Genomic DNA, 23618 nt, shown 5'->3' with positions numbered 1-23618 from the left:
TTAACAAGTTTCCCATTTCCTTCTCTGATCCATCCCTGTTCTGTGGATGGACAGCAGCATCTTGCTACGTGACCCTTATAATGCACAAAAAGTCCCCTGGGAGCAAATAAAGGATCCTACGCTAAAGTCATAGCTGCACACACAAAAAGGCGTGTATATGGACCAAGTAATATCATAAGAGTGACAAACTTTATTGATACATAAATGCAAAAATGACATCTAAAATCATTTTAAAATACATATGGATTAAAAAAACGGAGATACAACTCCATGATACAAAGAAAGGGGGATCGGGAAAAAACTCCAAATGCTTCAGCAGTGTTATAAGGATTGAGTAAACTAAATCACCTGAGACAGCCCACAGTACCATACATAAAGTAAATTAGGGTAACTAAAAAAGACACCCAAATGAATGCATAGGAAAATATGCATGCAAGAATATATATAAAGGTAGCGCAAAGAGAAGAATAAAATAGCGGAAGCAAGGAGTTGGGTATTAGCAAGATGTGCAACAAACCTAATTACCAAGTGGACAAAGGAGACCCAGACCCCTGTCACCCAACCCGTTACGTGACCCTTATGCAGCTTGGTTTTCCAGAAGGGCAATTCTGAGTGATAATGCATAATACAGTGATCCCTCAACTTACAATGGCCTCAACAATAGTTTCAACATACAATGGTCTTTTCAGGACCATTGTAACTTGAAACCAGACTCAACATACAATGCTACGGACAGTCCAGGTCTGCGAAATGTGTCAATGGCTGGAAGAACTGACCAATCAGAATGGACATTCACTGGTAAAACCCCTGTATTAGTGGTTGCACTGTAGTACTGAAGCGCATGCACTGAATTCCTGTCTGGTAGTGCCCCCTACAGTAAAGGGAGGTACTACATGTTCTGTACTACTCTTAACCTATGTAACAGTTAGCTGCTCCTTTGGACACCAAGTAAGGGCGGCTCCATTTTACTTTTTTAGGAAATTGCGTGTACTGTACAGGACCCTGTCCTCTACATAGACCAGTGTTTCCCAACCAGGGTGCCTCCAGCTGTTGCAAAACTACAACTCCCAGCATGCCTGGACAGCCTTCGGCTGTCCGGGTATGCTGGGAGTTGTAGTTTTGCAACAGCTGGAGGCACCCTGGTTGGGAAACACTGACATAGACAGTGATTTACAGCTCCCAGCAGCTTTTTCTTACTTTTATATGTAAGGATTTGCTTTATCTATATTAGTTATCTACTTATTTTTCTTTAATCCTCACTTTTTCCTATTTTTGGATGACATTTTGGAGACGTCAGAACCAATTACCAGGTTTCCATAGAATTATGGTCTCAACATACAATGGTTTCAACATACAATGGTCGTCCTGGAACCAATTAATATTGTAACTTGAGGGACCACTGTACATGTGCTGCAGGGGAAAGATCACTGAGCACAGAGTCGGCGAAGAACAGTAGCTATGCATGTGTGCTCACCACTGCCCAGTGGGGGGCGCTACCACTAGCATAGAAAGATACATTAGTATTGCATTGTGTGGTGACATTCTGTAAAATGCTGTGACGTCATTAAGATTTGCTGCAGATTTGGGTTCTACTACAAATGGTGCAGATTTGCCAACCTGCCTGAGGACAGAAACTGCCCGGTTTTCCCATATAACCAGTCACAGCTCATGTATAAAAATGAAAGCAGAGCTTTGTTGCTATGAGAAAAACCAGGCCGTTTCAGTCGGGCAGGTTGGTAAATCTGGGCCACTGTTTTTCAGATCTACAATTGAAGCTCTGCAGCATATCCACAGCAAAATCCACAATAGGATAATCCACAGCAGAACACAACAAATGGCACGCTGCCGATGTAAAATCTGCACAGCAGGCCAATTTCTGCTGTAGATTTTCTGCTTCTGTACCTGTTGCATAGTTATTTTTACTTCTTATTCCAGCGTAGGAGCAGCCTACTGTAATAAAGGTAAATGGTCATACTATGTCATACAACCTCACATTCCTATATCTGTAATGCAGTGCTTACATATGGTTATGGACCCTGGCTTCTTGGTGGCACATGATGGAGTAAAGCTTCGTAGTGTAATGGTACAAGGTTGCCCGCTGTGTGTTTGATGGCATGATGTATAGTATAAATGTGTTGTGTGATCACGTTGATCTGACATTAGCCTAGATCAGTGCTTCCCAACCATGGTGCCTCCAGGTGTTGCAAAACTACATCTCCCAGCATGCCTGGACAGCCGAAGGCTGTCCAGGCATGCTGGGAGTTGTAGTTTTGCAATATCTGGAGGCACCCTGGTTGGGGAAACACAGGCCTAGGGGCTTCAGAAGAGAGATTATTGCTTTCTCTAGGACACAGTATGTGCAGTGCTTGTTTTATAAACCTCTGCCCGAACCCCTTTAATAATGATTAGTGTTCAGTCCACATTAAATCTGTTTTACAATCTGTAATGAGAAGCGTCTTCAGCTGGTGCAATATGTGCACCCCTAGCATGATTGAGAGGCTCAGGAGTGGCACGGAAATTCTGCCGTTTGCACAGCGCAGCGGAATCCCGTTGAATTCAACGGGACTCTGCTGCAGCGGAAATTCCGTGCGGACATTCCAAGCGGAAGTCCACACGGAATTTCCGCGGCGTGAACTAAACTCCTCTGTAGCGCCAACAGAAGACATAGAGCAGAAGAGTTCCTAGGCTGTGGATAAAAGATGAGTTCAGACCAGGGCACTCCTTTCAATTAACCCTTTAAGGACCAAGCGTTTTTCAGTTTTTGCACTTTCGTTTTTTCCTCCTTACCTTTTTAGAAATCATAACCCTTTCAATTTTGCACCTAAAAATCCATATGAGGGCTTATTTTTTGCGCCACCAATTCTACTTTGTAATGACATCAGTCATTTTACTAAAAAATCTACGGTGAAACGGAAAAAAATCATTGTGCGACAAAAATTGAAGAGAAAACACCATTTTGTAAATTTTGGGGGCTTCCGTTTCTACGCCGTACATTTTTCGGTAAAAATGACATCTTATCTTTATCTTCTGTAGGTCCATACAATTAAAATGATACCCTACTTATATAGGTTTGATTTTGTTGTACTTTTGGAAAAAATCATAGCTACATCCACGAAAATTAATACATTTTAAAATTGTCCTCTTCTGACCCCTATAACTTTTTTTTTTCGCGTACGGGGTGGTATGAGGTCTAATTTTTTGCGTCGTGATCTGAAGTTTTAATCTGTACCATTTTTTTGTTTTGATCGCTTTTTATAAATTTTTTTTTTTTTTTATGGTCTGAAAAGTGACCAAAAATACGCTATTTTGGACTTTGGAATCTTTTTGCACATACGCCATTGACCATGCGGTTTAATTTACAATATATTTTTATAGTTTGGACATTTACGCACGTGGGATACCATATATGTTTGTTTTTGTTATGGTTATATATATATTTTTTATATGGAATTTGGGGAAAGGGGGGTGATTTAAACTTTTAATAAGGAAGGGGTTAATGTGTTTTTAAACTTTTTTTTTTTTTCTTTAACTTTTTTATATATATTTTTTTTTACACTTTTAGTCCCCTTAGGGTACTTTTTTGGAGGAATCATTTGATTCCTCATACAGATCAATAGGGTTACATACAATCCCATTGATCTGTGTGCTCTGCGGTCTATTGATAGAGCCTGGCCCTGCCGGAGCCGCCGCAGTATGAGAGGTAAGCCCTCAGCTACCTCAGCAGTGGATCGCCATCCCCAACCACCCCAACGTGCGATCGTGCTGCTGGGGGGGGGGGGGAGGTGATCCACCCCACTGGACCACCAGGGATGGGATACAGGCACCTTTTAGATGCCGATGTCAACTTTGGTGATCTAAAGGGTTAATAGCCATCCGTGGCAATCGCCACATGTTGGCTATTAATGCCGGCCCCCAGCTACAGGAATCAGCTGGGGGCTGGTATGACGCGGGCTCGAGTTGGGAGCCCACGTCATACCCTGTTAACAGCCATTGGACGAGCATAGACTTCCGTGGTCGTTATATGGTTAAAGGGGTTATCAAGCATAACGCTGAGGCCAACTTTTTGTGAACTGGCTATTTCCTGTTGGAGTTTGTTCTCCAAACTAAAAATATATATATATATATATATATATATATATATATATATATATAATTTATTATTATTATTATTATTATATTGGCTGTTTAGAGCTAATACTGGGCAGAAGAGCAAATTCTCACATTTGGTAAAGGATCATGTTATTAGAATTGTAAGCGGACCGGACTGTACAGCAGGTTTCTTGCAGGTGAACGCAGGATGGGAATGGTTGCTTAGTAACGTTCTGAGTGTTTGGGGCAGAAAATGGCAGTTATGAGGAAGTGAGCACAGAGCGGCAGCAAAGGATGATGGGACCTGTAGTTTATAGACAGCGTGCAGGGAAGGGAACAAGTAGGTGGGAGGGCAGAAAGGCGTATTAGAGCCACACACAGGAGATAAAAAGGTCACAGTAGAATAATAGATGCAAGGTTAATGTCCTATGCTGATCTGAGTTATTTATTTTATTATTATTTTTTCATTCCTGGATAACCCCTTTAAGGTAAACTGCCCTGATACATCACAGTGACAGCACAGGAGCTATGCCAGCTGTATTATACTGCAGGACTCCCCTCTCTGCAAATTTCATGTGGTTAAACAATACAAATAAATAGTTCAATGCAGCGTCAGATCTGCAGCATCAATTCAGCAACTAATGAGTTCTAGAGAGACTTCCAGGTAGTGCATACTGCTGTCTCTGTATACCCTCTTCTTCCTGGAGATCAAACTTCCTCGCCAGACACGCCGGTCACTGACGTGCAGACAATGGCAGAGAGTAGTATGTCGTCACATGATGAACACTTCTCACATGACAGTGCTGTGGCAGGCTGGCCAGTGTTAGTATAGCCTTCCTGCAAAGGGTGTGCACTGGATTGAAGCCCTGCCTTCTGCCAAACATAGGTCTGAGTCTTGTGACTTGCAGACACTTGAATGTATAGTCGGTGAGTGGAGTTCTGGAAGGCAGCACGTCGTACCTGTCAGTATGCTCTCATCTGTGTTCACCAGGCAGAACCTGGAAAGGAGTGACCCTATCCTACCAGACTGGGATCTCCATGTATTTCCTCTCCATATACTGAAGGGGGACGTGTTCCTGAATTAATGGAATAAGCTTCGTAGGACACTTTACCTTTTTTTATTTTTCCCCACTTTGTGATTCAGCCAAGAGAATGTGCGGGGGGACCAAGAGAACTAGCAGCTACCCTGGGTGCTGCTCAGAAAGACTTAGAAACAAGTGGATATTGACCTGCCTGCTGGCAGACAGGTGTAAGCCTTCTGAACGCAGTAAATGCACCAGACAGCCAGCAAACAACCATCCTGCCAATTACTATTACTCACAGTCAAGGTAAAGTATTCACTATGAAAATAGTGGAAGGACATGGATCCTACATTGCAAAAGATTTGTATATGCACAGTTCTATTAATTGGTAGATTAATAGGTAGAACAAGTACTGCCAGTTGGCGTCATTCATGTATACACAACCAGCAGTGCTTACCTACAGTAGAAGTGTATGAAGGTCATGAGCGTAGGAGGTAGTGTTTATAAGGCATTGAGCGTAGGGAACATCATGTTTGTGTTTATGCTGTGTTCTATCGTTGCAGCCTTAAAGTGCATGGTGATGTTTGTAATGTCTGTTTTATACAAGAACCAGACCTATAGCTGGAGGATAAATTTAGGCACATTTTTACATGCAATTGAGCACTGAGTGATCACTTGAACCCACCATTTCTTGTCCACTTATAAAATAAATTGTAACTTTTATTGGGTGCCTAAACTAGAATTAAAACCCTTTTTAAGGGTGCACTCACACGTTATTACAAGCAGCAGGTTTCCTGCTGCAAGTTACACTATCATTCATTTGAATGGGTCCGCGGACACTATTGCAGACTGTCTGTGGAACGATTTAAATCAATGGTATCGTAACTCGTAGCGTGCAACCCACTGCTAGTAATAGCGTGTGAACGCACCCTAAAGGGGTATTCTGCCCCTAAACATCTTCTCCCCTATCCAAAGAATAGGGGATAAGATATTTGATTTGGGGGTCCTTCCGCTGGGACTAACAATCACTCCCCCTCCCATAGACATGAGTGAAGGGAGCTTGAAGTTACAAACACAGAAGCTCCAAGCTTCCGTGTTCAGAACTCCGCAGTGCCTGCCCAGAAATCGTGGGGGACCCAGCTGCCAGACCCCTCGTGATCAGACATCTTATGCTCTATACTTTTGTATAGAGGATAAGATGTCTAGGGGCAGAGTACCCCTTTAACCTCTAGGTCTAATTGGTGTAAACAGAGACTCATTTATAATGGGCATACTACTGCCTTCCATGCACTTCTGTATGAAAGGTACTGCGGCTGTAGTCTTTAGTAACCAAAAACAACACACAAGACTGGATGGGTGAACATTAAAACTTAGCACATCACCCCCCAGGGTAATGCTTTGCCAAGTAGATTATGGAGGTCCACCTAGGTGTGCACAGTGCAGCAGAATAACATTAAAAATTATGGGGGGCTGCTGCATCAGCATTTTTCCGCTCGAAAATTCCAGTGTGAATTCCTCTTAACCCTTTACCAGACACCTCTCATGGGGCATATTGAAATTTCAACACATCTGCTTTATTATTTATATAGCACCAGCATATTCCGCAGCACTGTACATAGCTTGTCATCACTCAGATTGCTCCCTCTCCTGATGTTTGAGTGTTGGAGAAACCCACATGAACACACCCATGCAGATATTGAACTTAGGTGGGATTTTAACCTAGAAACCCAGCGCTGCAAGGTATCAGTGCTGACCATTAAGCCACAGTGCTGCTCTTTCTCTGCCTGAACACTGCGTTTTTGTTTCTTTTGATTTGTATATGCTCATAGATGTTAAAAACAGTTGTTACTCTATGCCATACAGCATAATGTTTCACATTGACACTAGCTAAAAAAATTATTTCTTTTATTTTTTTTTTTACAACAGCATAGCTGACTTTGCAAAATTAAATGTACGTAAAGGAAACAGTAAGGGCTCATTCACATCAACTAAGGGGTTAATCACATCCCACGTGAGAATTTGAAAACCGTCCGTTGACGTGTTTTTTTTTTTTTTTTTTTTTTTTTTTTTTTTTTTTTTTTGAGTCCGTCCGGCTCATTCCAATATATGGGGTGCGTAATGGATCCAGCATGGAATACGGCAGCGGACGGTTTTAAAATTCTCCCACCGGATTCCTAAAACATATGAATACACTCTTAACGGAGACAAAGAATGTGTAAAATGTGTACCTGTACGTCCCCGGCATTTCCGTTCACCACCGCTCGCCAGAGGGTGATCGGACTGGGATGACTGCTGATATCTATCAGCAGGCATCCCGTGGCAATTCCCAGGGGGGTCCTGAGACACCCCCCCCCCCCCCCCCATGTTGGCGATCAGACCGGCGATTTGCAGTGATTCTGGGCCAATCGGGTCACTTGTGACCCGATCGTCCGGAAAATAAGAATGATCGGAGCTCCAACCATCCTAAAGGATAGAGAGGTGGCTGGGGTGCCACCTCCTCCTATCCCCTGCCAATGGTCAAACAGGACTTACTGACCAATGGCAGTTGGGGGCGGGGGGGGGGGGGTTAAAGTTGATTTCCTCCACTCTGCCCACCAATTGAAGTCTGGGCAGAGCTGGGGGAACAAGTGTAGCGAGGGGGGGGGGGGAGCGTGGCCGGCTTACTGATCAGAACGGCAGGGACGTCGGGCGGCCGGAAAGTGCGGCGGTGGAGGAGGCTGCAGTAAGTGATCTTCACTGTGGCCTTCTAAAAGTTGCAAAACTACAACTCCCAGCATGCCCAGACAGCCAAAGGCTGTATGGGCATGCTGGAAGTTGTAGTTTTGCAGCATCCAGAGGGCCACAGTTTGAAGACCACTGTGTAGTGGTCCTCCAGATGTTACAAAACTACAACTTTCAGCATGCACTGACCAGGCATGCTGGGAGTTTTAGTTCTGCAACATCTGTAGGGCCAGATATTGTAGAACTACACCACCCAGCATCCCTTATTGTCTGGGCATGCTGGGAGTTGTAGTTTTGCAACATCTGAAGTGGCACAGTTTGGAGACCACTATACGGTGGTCTCCAAACTGTAGCCCTCCAGATGTTGCAAAACTACAATTCCCAGCATGCCCAGACAATAAGTGATGCTGGGCGGTGTAGTTCTACAAAATCTGGCTTTTCAGATGTTACAGAACTACATCTCCCAGCATGCCTGGACAGTCTGGGCATACTTGGAGTTGTAGTTTTGCAACATCTGGAGGGCTACAGTTTGGAGACCACTACTTGGCGGTCTCCAAACTGTTCTTCCCCAGTTGTTGCTACAACTCCCAGCATGCCTTTTGGCTGTCAGTGGATGCTGGGAGTTGTAGGCACACTGGTTGAGAAACACTGAGCTAGAGTTTTTTTCCTAACTCAGTGATTCCAGTTCCAGTGTGCCTCCAGCTGTTGCAAAACTACAACTCCCAGAATGCACTGACCTACATGCTGGGAGTTGTAGTTTTGCAACAGCTGGAGGCACACGGGTTGGAATCACTGAGCTAGAGTCTGTTTTCTAACTCAGTGGTTCCCCATCAGTGTGCCTACAGCTGTTGTAAAACTACAACTCCCAGCATGTACGGTCTGTCAGTGCATTCTGGGAGTTGTAGTTTTGCCACAGCTGAAGGTTTGGGGCACCCCCCCCCCATGTGAATATACAGGGTACATTCACACGGGTGGGTTTACAGTGGGTTTCCTTCTAAAAGTCTGAGCTACGGCAAATTTTCTGCCGCAGCTCAAACTCCCAGCGGAAAACTCACTGTGAACCCCCACCCGTGTGAATGTACCCTAAAAACATTACACTATGCTAACACATAATAAAAAGTAAAACACTACATATACACCCCCTTACACGCCCCCCCCCCCCTCCCCTGATAAAAATCTAAAATGTCTCATACGGCAGTGTTTCTTAAACGGAGCCTCCAGCTCTTGCAAAACAACAATTTCCAGTATTGCCGAACAGCCACTGACTGTCCAGGCATGCTGGGAGTTTTGCAACAGCTGGAGGCACCCTGTTGGGGAAACACTGCTGTAGGGTTTTGGTGCAGACAAGCCCCATCCTTGTATACGGGACCTCCCCTATTGCAAATTCCTAACTCAGGCTTCAAATGCGCATGGCGCTCGCTCACTTTAGAGCCCTGTCGTATTTCAGGGCCACAGTTTAGGGCCACATATGGGGTATCTCCGTACTCGGGAGAAATTGTGTTACAAATTTTTGGGGGATTTTTCTCCTTTTACCCCTTATGAAAAGGTAAAGTTAGGGGCTACACCAGCATTTACTTTAACATACTGTATTGCCCCCATACTTTTCATTTTCACAAGAAATGAAAGGGGAAAAAGACCCCCAACATTTTTAACACAATTTCTTTTGAGTATGGAAATACCCCATATGTGGGCGTAAAATGCTCTATGGGCACACAAACAGGTTTCAGGAGTGAGAGAGCGCCATGTACATTTGAGGCCTAAATTGGTGATTTGCCCAGAGGTGGCTGATTACAGTAGTTACAGCAGTTCTGACATGAACTCAAAAAAAAAACACCCACATGTGACCCCATTTTGGAAACTACACCCCTCAAGGAACGTAACAAGGGGTATATTGAATCTTAACACCCCACAGGTCTTTGACGAATTTTCGTTAAAGTTGGACTTGAAAATTAAAAACTTTTTTTTTTTTTTTTTTTCTTTCCCCTGAAATGCTGGTGTTACCCCAAATTTTTCATTTTCACAAGGGGTAATGGGGGGGGGGGGACCTCCCAAAATTTGTAGCCCCATTTCTTCTCAGTAAGGAAATACCCCATATCTGGATGTAAAGTGCTCTGCGAGTGAACTACAAGGCTAAGGAGAGAAGGAGCTGTATTGGGATTTTGGAGAGAGAATTTAGGCTGGAATTGAAGGCCATGTGAATTTACAAAGCCCCCGGTGGTGCCAGAACAGTGAACCCCCCCACATGTGACCCCATTTTGGAAACTTCACCCCTCACAGAATGTAAAAAGGGGTACAGTGAGCATTTACACCCCATAGGGGTCTGACAGATTTTTTTTGAACAGTTGTCCGTAAAAACTTAAAATGTTGTTTTTCATTTGCACAGCCCACTGTTGCGAAGATCTGTCAAACGCCAGTGGGGTGTAAATGCTCACTTTACCCCTTTTAACATTCTGTGAGGGATGAAGTTTCCAAAATGAGTTCACATGTGGGGGGCCACAGAGCACTTTACATCCACATATGAGGTATTTCCTTACTCGAGAGAAAATTAATTACGTTAATTAAGTTTTGGGGGCTTTTTTTTACCTTTTACCCCTTGCAAAAATGAAAAAAATGGGGCTATAATAACATGTTGGTGTAAAAAAAAAAAAAAAAAAAAAAAAAAAAAATTAGATTTTTCTCCTCCATTTTGCTGCTATTCCTAAAGGGTTAACAGACTTTTTGAATGTCGCTTTGAATACTTTGAGGGGTGCAGTTTTCAAAATGGGGTCCATTATGGGGGATTTCCAACATAAAGACCCTCTTATTCATTTCAAAACTTAACTGGTCCCTGAAAAATTCTGATTTTGACATTTTTGTGAAAAATTTGAAAATTGCTGCTATACTTTGAAGCCCTCTGATGTCTTGAAAAAGTAAACATGACAACTTTATGATGCCAACATAATGTAGACATATTGGATATGTGAATCAATATGTAATTTTTGACATGTCCCTTTTCCTTACAAGCAGAGCGCTTCAAAGTTAGAAAAATGCTAAATATTATCATTTTTCCTGAAATTTTGGAATTTTTCACCAAGAAATGATGAAAGTATCGATGAAAATTTACCACTAACATATAAAGTAGAATATAAAAACAATCTCTGAATCAAATTTATAAGTAAAAGCATTGGAGAGTTATTAATGCTTAAAGTGATAGAGGTCAGATGTGGAAAAAAAATGCTCCCGTCCTTAGGGTCATGATGGGCTCCATCCCCAAGGGGTTAAAGGTGTACTCTGCTGGAAAACATTTTTTTTTATTTATTTTAAATCAGCTGGTGCCAAAAAGTTAAACAGATTTGTAAATTACTTGCATTTAAAAATCTTAATCCTTTCAGTACTTATCAGCTGCTGTATCCTTTACTGGAAGGATTAAGGTTTTTTTTAATAGAAGTAATTTACAAATCTGTTTAACTTTCTTTCACCAGTTGATTTAAAAGAAAATGTGTTCTAGCAGAGAACCCCTTTTAAATCTGTATATGCATAGTGCATGGATTTTTTTGTTTCCTTCTTAAATAGCATGTGCTTTGAGCAATATACAGGTATATAGCTGGGTGAATGTCCCTTTTTTAACAACAGGGGTCTCTGAGCAGTAGCTCTCTAGCTATTGTCAAGCTCCAATCCCCAGTAGGCCCTGTCAGCTGTTCTGGAGCATGGAACTGTTGACTTACTGATCCAGAGACCAAGTGACTGGTCTCTTTTATATCACAGGCAAGCAAAGTTCTCTTCCTGTATGACAGACGATGGGTTCCCCGGGGAATGAGCAGGAACTGTCTGTCCTGGGTACTGACCGGAGCTGAACGCAGGGTGAGATCGGTGTGATGTATTGTGGTCAGTGCCCAGACAATGCAGAATAGAAGTGCAGCCGTCAGTCTGCTCAGCAGCTTTTGTTGTGGGTTAAGGGGGGTCAGCCCATAGTCATCTGATAGTCTTGTGCTTTTGGAATGGACCCCAAATGAAGGTGAGAGCAGTGCTATGTGGAGTGCATTGGACAACCTGCCTGTGTCCATGTGAAGGTGCACGGGAATAGGATGCATTTTGTAGACTGGTATTACTCTTCATTTTTGGCAGATTGTGGTATTTGCTGTATCTGTAGTCTGACTTTTGATGTGTTACTTTATAATTGTTTCAGAATATGTCTTAGAGCTTTGGCTACACAGCTTTCTAAGACTTTCTATTTTTTAAAGAAATAATAAATTGGTGATTTAGTGTGTGGGCTACGTGCGCTATGCGCTTCAGTAAATCCAGCACACGTGCATTTGGTATAGTCTGGAGTCTGTGACATGTAAATACCAGTCTGGCTGACCAAACTCCATGTTTTTCATTTACAGCTGGCCTTGTACAAAACTTGACTTGAACTGCATTCGCTTGATTGTTTACCAGGACTGTGAAAGAAGGGGCAGACAGGTCTTGTTTGACTCCAAAGCGGTATGTGAAATTAAAGGTGAAAGTGCGCAGGTGAGACACTTCTTTTCTTTATCTATAGTTAGATTTATCTTGCAGTGTTTATCCAGAGGAAGGCAAAAGGCCCATTAGGCAGAAGCCATGTTTTCATACATTACCGTAAAGAATCCCTTTCTATATTGGTGTGGAAACCTTCTTCTTTCCTCTAGATGTAACTGCTACCCTTTATTTATAGATAGTCTTTGGTATAATTACATTTTAATTTGAAAGTCTTCAGGCCCTGTTACATTTTTTATGTTAAAGGGGTACTCCGGCGTTTTTTTTTTTTTTTTTTTTTTTTTAAACATCAACTGATGCCAGAAAGTTAAACAGATTTGTAAATTACTTCTTTTAAAAAATCTTAATCCTTCCAGCACTTTTTAGCGGCTATATGCTACAGAGGAAGTTCTTTTCTTTTTGGATTGCTTTTCTGTCGCGACCACAGTGCTTTCTGCTGACACCTCTGTCCATGTCAGGAACTGTCCAGAGCAGGAGAAAATCCCTATAGCAAACATATGCTGCTATGGACAGAGGTGTCAGCAGAGAGCACTGTGGTCGTGACAAAACAATACAAATGGAAAAGAACTTCCTCTGTAGTATACAGCCGCTTATAAGTACTGGAAGGATTAATAATAATTTTTTTTTTTGTAAAACTGATTATTATAAGGATTTTCAAAATTTTACAAGAAACAGTAACACATCAGCAAGCAAGAGAAGGCAGATAGGTGAACTGAAAGAGGGTCATGCAGGACCCTAAATATCTAAATACCAACAATGTTGCAGTATCTGATACATTACACACGTGTCCGAAGTGAGAAACATGTTGCTGCAAATCCACATCTGGCAAAGTACACGATCACTCCCACCAACACACACCACAGAGAGAGAAGGGGAAAAAAAAAGGTAAGGATGAGGAAGAGCCAGGTCCGCTATATTAGCCACAGAGACAGGAGCCTGGAAAAAGAGATAAGCACAGAGAGTCATCCCCTGTCATCAGAAAGGTGAAGGGGGCCCAAAGAATTGCTAAGCAATGCCAGAGAATACCATTCCGTGTGTTGGAATGGTAAAACAATTTCGTCAATTTGAGGTTTAGTCAGGTGGGCGACCAAAAACGTCCGCCACTTAGCAAAGAATTTTTTAGCATTCCGCTTGCGGTGCCTCTCCGTGTCCAGCCTTTCGGCCTCCAAGAAATCTTTAAGATCCCCCACCACAGCCGCCTCAGATGGAACGGTGGGTGTTATCCACTCCCGTAAGATTATTCGTTTAGCAACCAAAAGAATAACGTGCACAAATCTGGGCAGGGATCGGAGGCCCGCCAGTTCTATGACCATGGGGTTCACAGACTGAAACAGGAGGGCACGTTGAGTCAATGGCAAGCTAACCTTCCAATAGTTGGTGATGTAGGCCACCACCTCTCTCCAGAACGACTGGATCTTCTCACAGGACCAAATCCCATGGAGAAAATCAGTGCAAGGCGTGCCACATTTTGGGCATGACATAATCCTGTCAGGAAACGCAGCGGATGCCGGGATATTAAAGCCCAGGTATCCAAAGTGCATCAGTTTAAAGTAGGACTCCCGCCAACGTTCGTTTATAACATTCTGTCTAACCCTCGTCCATCCGTCTAGTATGTATTCCCTGGTGTCCGGGTCCTGTAGAATCTCCTCCCATTTAGCAAATATAGTGTGTTTAGAGACTTTCAGAAGTCTATCATTAAAACTTCTATACAGGGTAGAAATGGAAACTTTTCTGGGCTGCATCCCTATCAAATTCTCCAGGGGTGAGGGGTTCACTTCAGAGACAGGATTCCGCAGTCTAGACGTACAGAACAAAAGAAGCTGTGACACCTGGAGAAAATGGAAGGGGGCATGTGGAATTGTTGCAGGAGCTCGTTCGGGGTCAACCATCGTCCATCTTCGATAGACATCAGCTGTTTGGCGGTGTGTAGTCCCTTGCGTTTCCACATGTCAAAAAGTGCGTTCTCTCTGACCGGAGTAAAAGCCGGGTGTCCCCACAAATTGAGTCTCCCTGACAACAAATAAGATAGGTTATAAGCTTTACGAATGGACCGCCACGTCACCACAGTGTCCCTGATCAGGATCGACCATTTGACATGGGCGGGTAGGCTCTGTATACGTGAGTGCAGGCAAGACACCAGGCACCAGGTTCCACGGGAACGCATAGTCTTCCTCCACAGCGAAATTGGAATGGTAACTGGATGCATACAGCCAGTCCAAGACATGACGGAAGAGACACGATAAATTGTACCCTCAGAGATTGGGGAAACTCACTCCCCCATCTGCTCGGTGAAGCATCAGTTTTTGGAGGGAGATAGGAGGACACCTACCCGACCAGATAAAACGGGAGAAGGCTGAGTTAAGGGCATTGATATCTTTGTGCTTCAGCAGTATAGGTAAGGTTTGCAAATGATACAGCAATCTAGGGAAGCTGATCATCTCCACTAGGTGAAATTTACTGAGGAAGGGAGGTACATATCTGCTGAAAGAGTGGGGGATAATTCAGGGTGTAGAGAGAGGAGGGAGACTTCCCTATTTTGATCCCCAGATAGGTGATAGAAGATTTAATAAGGTTCCCGGGTATGTTAATCGCCTCCCAGTACTGTAAGGGTCTAGGGGCACCCAGCGGTAGCAGCTCACTCCTTGGTTGATTTTATACCCCGAGAATGTTTCAAAGCGGGTCAATGTCGACATTAAGGACGGGTAATGGGACTTCGGATTTGCCATGACAATGAGGATGTCGTCGGCAAAGAGTCAGTTTGACCTCTTTCCTTTGGATAACAATACCCCGATAGGTCGACGACTCCTCCAGATGTCTTGCCAAGGGCTCAAGAGCTATATTGAATAAAAGTGGTGAAAGTGGGCACCCCTGTCACGTCCCCTTAAAAAGGGGAAAGGAGGGGGATAGGAAGCCAGAAGTAAATAATTTAGCTAAGGGGGAAGTGTAGAGGCTTTTTAGGAAGGACCGGAAATTCCCCACTATACCCATTTTGTCCAGCACCATCCCGAGCCAGTCCCATTTTAACATTATCAAACAAAGCTGGATGTTCGCCCGGCTCAGGACGGTGCTGCACTCTGTCTAGTACTGCAAGAACTTTACGAATATTAGTCACAGCTGAGTGATTGCGGACAAAGCCCACCTGTGAGGAGCCAATGAGCGAGGGCAGGGAGGCACTTAAACGGTCAGCCATTATTTTCGACATTAGTTTAAGATCTTGGTTTATTAGCGATATGGGGTGGTATGATTGGGGAAGCAAGGGATCCTTGCCCGGTTTCAGGAGTAGTTTGATAGTCACAGTGTTCAAGTGTAGGGGTAGAGCACCGCTGTGCATGACATGGTTTAAGTAGGACGTCAAAGGAGCCGCCAACTGATCCAACAAGATCTTGTAGAATTCGACCATGAAACCATCCGGACCTGGTGCTTTGGAGTTATGTAAATTTTTTTTATTGTGCTGCGCACCTCCTCCTCAGTGAAGTCTGTGTTTAAGATATCACGCTGATCAGGAGTCATTGTGGGAAGAGTCACCGACTCCAGAAACGCCCCACCAGCAACCATGTCAGCGGGTGAAGACTCATATAGTGCGGAATAGTATGAATGGAAAATGGAATTAATAGTTTTGGGGTCTGAGTGGGTCACTCCTGAGTCATCACGTAGGGAGGAAAAGTGTTGGGAGGGGTTGTCGTCCCTTGGCTAGGCACGCCAGTAGGCGACCCGGTTTGTTACCGAACCGGAATAGGTCAGCTCTAAGTCGGGAATACGTAGCTAGGCTCTTCCGCAGGTCGAAGGTAGTTTTTGCGGCTTTCCATGCCTCAGCCGACGGACGAGAAATGTAGGTAGTGTATGCCTTTTGTAGAGAATTGCTGGCTTCCTGAAAGTAATGGAGAGATTTCTTTTTTACAGTCGACATGTATGCGATTAGACGACCGCGCAGGACAGATTTAGCCGACTCCCAGTAAAGTGGGGCATCACTAACATGAGTGCCAGTATCCCATAAGTACTCAAGCCACCAGCTTCTCAGTGAGGCCGCAAAATTGTCGTCTTTTGCCATATATGCCGGGAAGCGCCACTGGAAGTCCATACCTTTTGGGTAGGAGTCTGCCAGAGACAAGGAAATGGGCGAATGATCCGAAATGACCATGGTGTGGACGTCAGTGTCCGCCACCTGGGGCACCAGATCAGGGGACACCAGCAAGTAATCGATGCGGGACCAAGAGGAGTGACTGTGGGAAAAGTGGGCGTACTCCCTACCTTCCGGGTGCATCAACCACCACATGTCTCGCAGACCAGAGGATTCTAAAAAATCACCAAAAATCCTAACACCCGGCCTAATCACAGTCCTGTCAGCCGTCACCCCCCCCCCCCCTCCTGTCCTCCACCGTCACTGCTACCGCATTCATGTCTCTCTCCCCCCTCCCCCACAATCTTGTTGGGGAGCGGGTCAGCTAGGAGTCTGTCTGCTAGAGTCTGAGAGTAAGGCCTACTGTCCCCATTAGGGGCGTAGCAGCAGTAAAGACTATAGTCACGGCCCTCAAATCGTAAATGCACCCACGTCCACCGCCCCTCCAAATCCGAATCATGTGTCACAACCGTACCCCCGAAATTCTTGCGAAAGAGAATCAACGTGCCTGCCTTACCTCCTCGTCGGGGAGCCTAGAACCGAGCCCACCCATAGCTTAGACATACGTGCGATATCCTCTGCAGCCAGGTGCGTTTCCTGTAGCAGCACCACATCAGGATGGAGTCGTTTCAAATGTCAAAGGATCTGCATCCTTTTGTTGGGTGGAGCGTTGCCCCTTCACATTCCAAGAGATGACTCGCATGCTGATTGAGACTAGGAGAGAGAAAAGCGTAAACAAGAGATTGGGAGAGAGGAGGAGGGGGAGGGGGAAGGGTAGAGAGAGGAAAAAAATAAATAAAAATTAAATTAAACTAGACTCGCGAACCACTCACACACCACACTCACCCGCAGTATACGCCAGCACCAACAAGTTCAATAGTAAGATCTACCAGATCACGATTTAGAAAACAGTAAATAAAGTAAATAGACTCAAACAATCGTAACACCCCAAGGGAGAGGCAAACACTGCACTATGTGCGCAAAGATCGTCAGCCGACAATCAGCACCGTGCTTGGGACTTCGCTTTTTTTCTGCCAGAAATTAAGCGGACCCCCCGACAGTATTTTTAGTTACAACCAAGGCCAAGTAATCCCCAACTTAATTTTTACCGGTTAAACAGGTCTGAGCAAATTGCACTAAAGGCTCTGCATCGCTTGGCAATGGGTGCAGAAAAGTCCTCAAAGATGAGAATGCGACAGTCACTAACAACCAGTGGCACAGTGCGGCGCCTAAAAGCCCACAAGATAGCCTGACGGTCATTGTAGTCTAGCAATTTAAAGATGACTTGGCAAGGCCTACTTTGCTGACCCGACTGAGACATGTGCGGGGCATCACTCCTATTCCCCAAATCAGGACCCAGTCTGTGAGCTCGTTCCACCCTGCAGTAATGATCCAGACCTAGGGCCTCGGCCAATTCAACCTCACATAAGTGCTGTAGATCAGGGGAAGGTATCTGTTCTGATAGTCTCACAATGCGCAAATTGTTGCGCCGTGAACGGTTCTCTAGGTCATAGAGTTTAGCCCATAGATTGGTGTTTTCTTGCGTCAGTTCTGCAATTTGGCTAGATAACTCAGAATGGCTAGCCTGGAGCTCAATGACATCAGATTGCACCGCTGCCACGGCCACGTTAGTCTGGGAAAGGTCCCATCTCAGTGAGTCAAATGAGGCCTGCAGGGTTGCTTCCAGAGAGTTCTGTATGTCTGGTATAATCTGCGCCATTATCTGCTCTGCTAGCACTTTGAAGTTTAATAGCTTGTGACGCAAGGGCAGCTGGGGGGGTAGCAGAGGCTGAAGAGCACCCAGGGCCACCCGAGGGAGCAACAGAGACCTGAGACTGGGTGGGGGAGGCAAGTAGTGATGTCCCCTGCGATGGTGCCAGTGACTCAGGGAAAGGAGAACTGGAGGGCTTCCCAGATGCCGCATTACCCTTGGTGTCTGCCGAGCTGGCCAGGGAGGAGGATGGAAGTCCCTTATTAGTAGCACAGTCTTGAGTAGGAGAGGGCACCTCCAGCAGGGGGGGCAGCAGACCCCATATGAAATTCACCTGACCTGGGTCTGATTAGCAAAGTCCGCCGTGTGCGCAGGCTCTCCTTGCGATGCGCCGGGCTGTGTCCGGGATGGCGCGACTGCAGGGGATGTAGAGGACACGAGGGGATCGTCGGGCCATGCTGGGGAGAGTGTCTCCGGTGATCGGTAGGTGAGGCCAGCGGTTGCCGGCTCCAATGGGCAGAGTTCTTCCCGTAGGAGAAGCGGGATAGGGGCTTTCTTACTTTTATGTGCGCCGCGGCTGCCTTGCCACGTGGCGCCGCCGCGCAGAAGCCGGGCGGGAGAACAAGGTGGCAGGCGAATCTCTGGCGCTGCGAAGCAGATAACCCTTCATGCAGCAGGTCAGTGAGGAGAAGAGGGGGTCCGTGGGCACTGGGATCAGCATCAGCGTTAGAGGAGGCTGTTAGGGGTCGGGAGGCGCGGGAGCTCACTCAGCCGCGTTCTCTCATGGCAGCGCCGGAACCGGAATTCTAAATAATTTTTTTTATAGAAATAATTTACAAATCTGTTTAACTTTTTGGCATCAGTTGATTTAAAAAAATAAATAAATACATTTACACCAGAGTACCCCTTTTTAAGGCCTTGTACCTAGTTATTTTTATACTCTATCCTATAATGAGAATGTGTGAAAATAGAATTTTTAAGTTTTATGTGCAAATGTATTAAAAAGGAAAAACTAAAATATTACATAAGTATTCAGACCCTGTACTTAAAGCACCTTTAGCTGTGCTCACGGCCTTCAGTCATTTTTGCTATGATGCCACAAGGTATGCACATTAGGATAGGGGGGGGTTTCTACTATTCACTCTTATGTCCTAGTGGCAGAAGAGCCTGCTGGCACATATGCTTAGAGTTTAGGCTAGAAAGTCCAGGTAGGCTTTCATGTGTATTTTACTGGGGAGAGTCTTCCTTTCTGACCACTTTGTCCTATAGACTAGATGGGTGAAGTGATGCAATGATGGTTCACCTTCTGAAAGTATCTCCTACAGAGCTGGGCGGTATGACCAAAAATGTGTATCATGGTATTTTTGTAACTTATGGCGGTTCCTCGGTATATAACAGTATTTCTCTTCCCCCCCCCCAATTATCAGCCCAGCGCTGTGCTGTCCCCATGGGGGAACTAATCACATGTCACCCGCAAGCACTGCCCTCCTCGTCCTCCTGTTTGTTGCGGGACGCCGGCGCTGGAACTCTGTACTGTACGCTGTATCTCTATGTCTGGGCTGCAAAAGATAAACAAAATAAACTTTAACTCACCTTCCCCTGTTGGTCCGGTACCAGCCTCACCTGCTTCCTGGGGACGGGAACGTCTGAGAGCCGTCAGCCTATCACCGGCTGCAGCGATGTTCCCCCTCGGCCAGTGATAGGTTGAGTGCACTGTCATATAGGAAGCTGGCTTCTTACATGACAGTGCACTCAACCTATTATCTGCAGAGGTGGAACATCGCTGCGGCCGGTGGTAGGCTGATGGCTCTCCGACGTACCCGTCCCCAGGAAGCAGGTGTGGCCTGTACCAAAGGGGAGTTAAAATTTATTTTGATTATCTTTTGCAGCCCGGGCATAGGGATAAAGCGTACAGTACAGAGTTCCAGCGCCAGCGGCCCGCAACAAAAAGGAGGATGAGGAGGGCAGCGCTTGTGGTTGACATGTGATTGGTTCCACGATGGGGACAGCGCAGCGCTGGGCTTATAATTAATTGTGGGGGGGGGGGGGAGAAGCAGAACAGCGCTCACGGGTCACATATGATTAGTTCCCCGATGTGGGTACAGCGCAGCGCTGGGTTAATAATTAATTCATTCCCGAGGGGGAGGGGCCCAACCGGTATTGAGAAAATTTATATTGTGCAGGACAAAAATTTCGGTTTTCGTATGAATCGGTATATCCCAGCACTAATCTCCTATCTGCACACAAAAGCTTTGGAGCTCAGCCAGTGTCACCATTGAGTGCTTGGCCACCTCTCTTACCAGGGCTCTTCTCCCCAAATTACTAGGTTTGGAGGTCAGGCAGCTCTAGAAAGTCCACTGGTTGTTCCAAACTTCTTCCATTTGAGAAATATGGAGGACGCTGTGCTCTTGGGAACCCTTCTCCAGATCTGTACCTTCACACAATTGTGTCAGCTCTACAGGCATTTCTTTCCACCCTATGGATTGTTTTTTGCTCTGTGTTTTAAGATGAGAGTCCTTCTATAAACAGGGCTGTGTCTTTCCAAATCTAGTCCAATCAACTGAATTTACCACAGGTGACTCCAGTCAAGGTGTAGAAACATCTGAGATGATCAAGAGAAATAGTGGACCTCTGAGCTAAATTTCAAGTGTCATAATAAAGGGTCTGAATATTTGTCTGTCCATGTTAAATTAAATAAAACATTTTATTTTTATTTTATTTTTTTTTATACACCTTTGCAAAAAACAACTTTAACCCCTTTCCAACCTATGACATACCGGTACATCATGGATCGGGTAAGGGGAATATGACGCAGGCCTGCGGGTCGGGTCTGCGTCATAAGTTATATCCCCTCAGCTGACATCTGCCTGTAATGACGGACATCAGAGCTGGCTTCGATGTCAGTCACTGAAATGGTTAAATGCCAGTATTCCCTGGAGTCTAGGGGACCCATCTGCAGATGGGCTGCCGGACAAGAACAGGGACTTAACCCGGGACAAAAACCTAAACCAATGTAATGCAGTAGTATTACATTGATCTATGTAACCTATAGATCAATGATGGCTTATGATAGGTCCCTGGAAGGGCCAAAAAATATGTATGGGGAAAAAAATATATAAAAAAAAAAAAATTATTTCCCAATAAAGGTCAGAATCACCTTTTTCCCATTGTTCAAATAAAACACTGTAAAAGAATAAAATAAAAATAAACCTATTTGGGATGTGTGTCTGTAATTGTCTGAACTATTAAATGATGATGTTCCTGATGTTGCACGGTAAAATGTGTAAATGCAAAAAACGTCCAAAACGTCATAAATATGCAAAAGTGGTACTGTTAAAAACTGCCGCTCATGGCGCAAAAAATAAACCCTAACATGGCTCCGTAGGTGGAAAAATAAAAAAAAGTTATAGGGGTCAGAACATGGCATTGGATAAACCTGTTTTTTACTTTTTTTTTTTTTTTTTTTTTAAACTAAACACAAATTACCCAAGTTTGGGATCATTACATTGTACTGACGAATAGAATAAAGATGGCAAGTAAAATTTACCGTATTTTGAACCCTGAAAACAAATTATTGCCCCACAAATTTTTGACAGGATGCCAAGGTATACCTACCTAGACTGTATTAATGTGTGTTAACCCACCCGAACTAGCCAAAACTAGAATATTTTACATTTTCTTTTCAAAGATCATTTTTCATTTATAAAACATATTAGGTTATGTTCACATCAGCGTTGTGACAATAAAGGAAATGTCATAATTTATTTCAACAACGGCAGTCATTCATAATGGAAATGAAACTGATGTTAACAGAAGTAAAATGAAAAAAGTCACCATAGACTTAAATGTTAAATTACTAACGCTCTGTATTTTTCTCTAACGCAGCTGAGCAACAGAAGTTACAAACTCTGATGTGAACCCACACTTACTAGAAAATGGTCATCGATACTTCATACCTTGCACTACCTTTTTTCTATTTTATTCGCTTCTATCCATATGCTCTGTTCAGCATGGATTAATAATGGCCCAATCTGTGCCCCCTTTATTAGCTTTAGCATGTATTGTGTGTTCCACAGGGAATCCAGTTCTGTCACCATGCTTTACACTGCAGTTCTGACTGTCCAGTTTGGTTGCCCTATAAGGCTAGGCAAAAACGCCCATCTGCCACATGGTTTTTTTTTTTTTTTTGTGAAAAAAACGCTGTGGCCAAATGTTATCTGCAAGTCAATACGGAACTGCAAAATGCCATATCCACTTGGCATTTAAAAAATAAATAATTGGGGTTGTTTTTTTCTGCTATTTTTGGCTTCTTGGCAGTTTTCGAAAAAGACCTCTTGTTGAGACTTTGGCGTTTTTTTTTTTTTTTTTAAGGAAAATCTTGGCGTTTTACTTCCAAAAGTATACGGGAGTGAAAATACACGAAGAAAAACGCCATGTGGGTTTTAACTTTGGCGTTTTTGCAGGCGGTTTTTATTCCTTACAATGTAGCAGACAATAATAAAAATTTAGAAAGGGGCCATTTGAATGTAAAAATATATTTGTTATAATGAATTTAGTTAAACTTTTTATTAATGTATTTTAATGTGTTTTTTTTTATTTATTTTTTTAGGCTGTTCGAGTAGTAGTACATGTACTAATTGACAGATCGCCCTTGGTGTCACTTCTGACAGCCGTTGCAATCCTCCTGTATAATGTATAGATGCAGGCGGCCAGCTGGCCGGACGCTCTTCTATGGTCCCCTGCACTACCGTATATATTCACCTATTCATATTTCCTGCAGATTTGTGATTGGCCAGATGGTTCCAGCCAATCACAACTCTGGGAAATATGAATAGGTGTATATATACGTCAGTGCAGGGGACCATAGAAGAGCAGACAGCCACCCGCCCGCATCTATACATTATACAGGAGGATCACAGCGGGTGTCAAGTGACACCTGCTGTGTTCTTTCCTTAACTGCAGGTACTAATATTAATGGACAGATAGCAACAGGTGTCAGAAGTGATACACTTTGCGATCTGTCTATTAATGCAGGTACTACAGCTCCCAGCATGGAGTAGAGTGTGCTCCATGTTGGGAGCAGTAGTACCTGCAGTTAAGGACAGATCACAGCAGGTGTAACTCCTGACACCCACCGAGATTGTCCTTCATCCTTCGGAGATGCGGAGCCGCTTTCTCCTGCGCTCGCATCTCTGCTCTGTACTCTGGCCGGCCAGTGATAATCATAATCACTGATTCATATTTTCCGCTGAGAGCGGGATTGGCTGCCACCATCCGGCCAATCACCATTCTGGGCGGAAAATATGAATTCTATTCACATCACTGGCCGGCCCCGAGTTCAGAGCGGAGATGCGAGCACTGTATAGAGCTGCTCCGCATCTCTGCAATAGATGGGACGATCACATCAGGTGTCAGGAATGACACCTGGGGCGATCTGTCTATTAGTACAGGAACTACTACTCCC

At 44.4% G+C, this 23618-nt stretch overlaps 1 protein-coding gene across 3 annotated transcripts in view; it reads left to right on the top strand.

The window, feature by feature from the left end:
* Window positions 1–23618, top strand: part of FNIP2 (folliculin interacting protein 2) — a 116676-nt gene that overhangs the window by 32488 nt on the left and 60570 nt on the right. Inside the window, exons 1-2 of one of the 3 annotated variants that reach the window (XM_056561657.1) lie at window positions 5125–5417; window positions 12197–12323. The exons of 1 other annotated variant lie outside the window; for it this stretch is intronic. In XM_056561657.1, coding sequence (XP_056417632.1) covers window positions 5242–5417; window positions 12197–12323 — 303 coding nt within the window. In that variant the 5' untranslated portion in view covers window positions 5125–5241. Of the gene's footprint in view, window positions 1–5124; window positions 5418–12196; window positions 12324–23618 lie in introns of those variants that run through there. One more of the 3 variants, XM_056561666.1, reaches the window with a different exon arrangement.

The sequence above is a fragment of the Hyla sarda genome, chromosome 1 (genome assembly GCF_029499605.1).
Source record: "Hyla sarda isolate aHylSar1 chromosome 1, aHylSar1.hap1, whole genome shotgun sequence".
NCBI classification, from domain to species: Eukaryota; Metazoa; Chordata; class Amphibia; order Anura; family Hylidae; genus Hyla; species Hyla sarda.
Note: the sequence above shows the minus strand (reverse complement) of the source record. Positions and strands in the feature narration are given on the sequence as shown.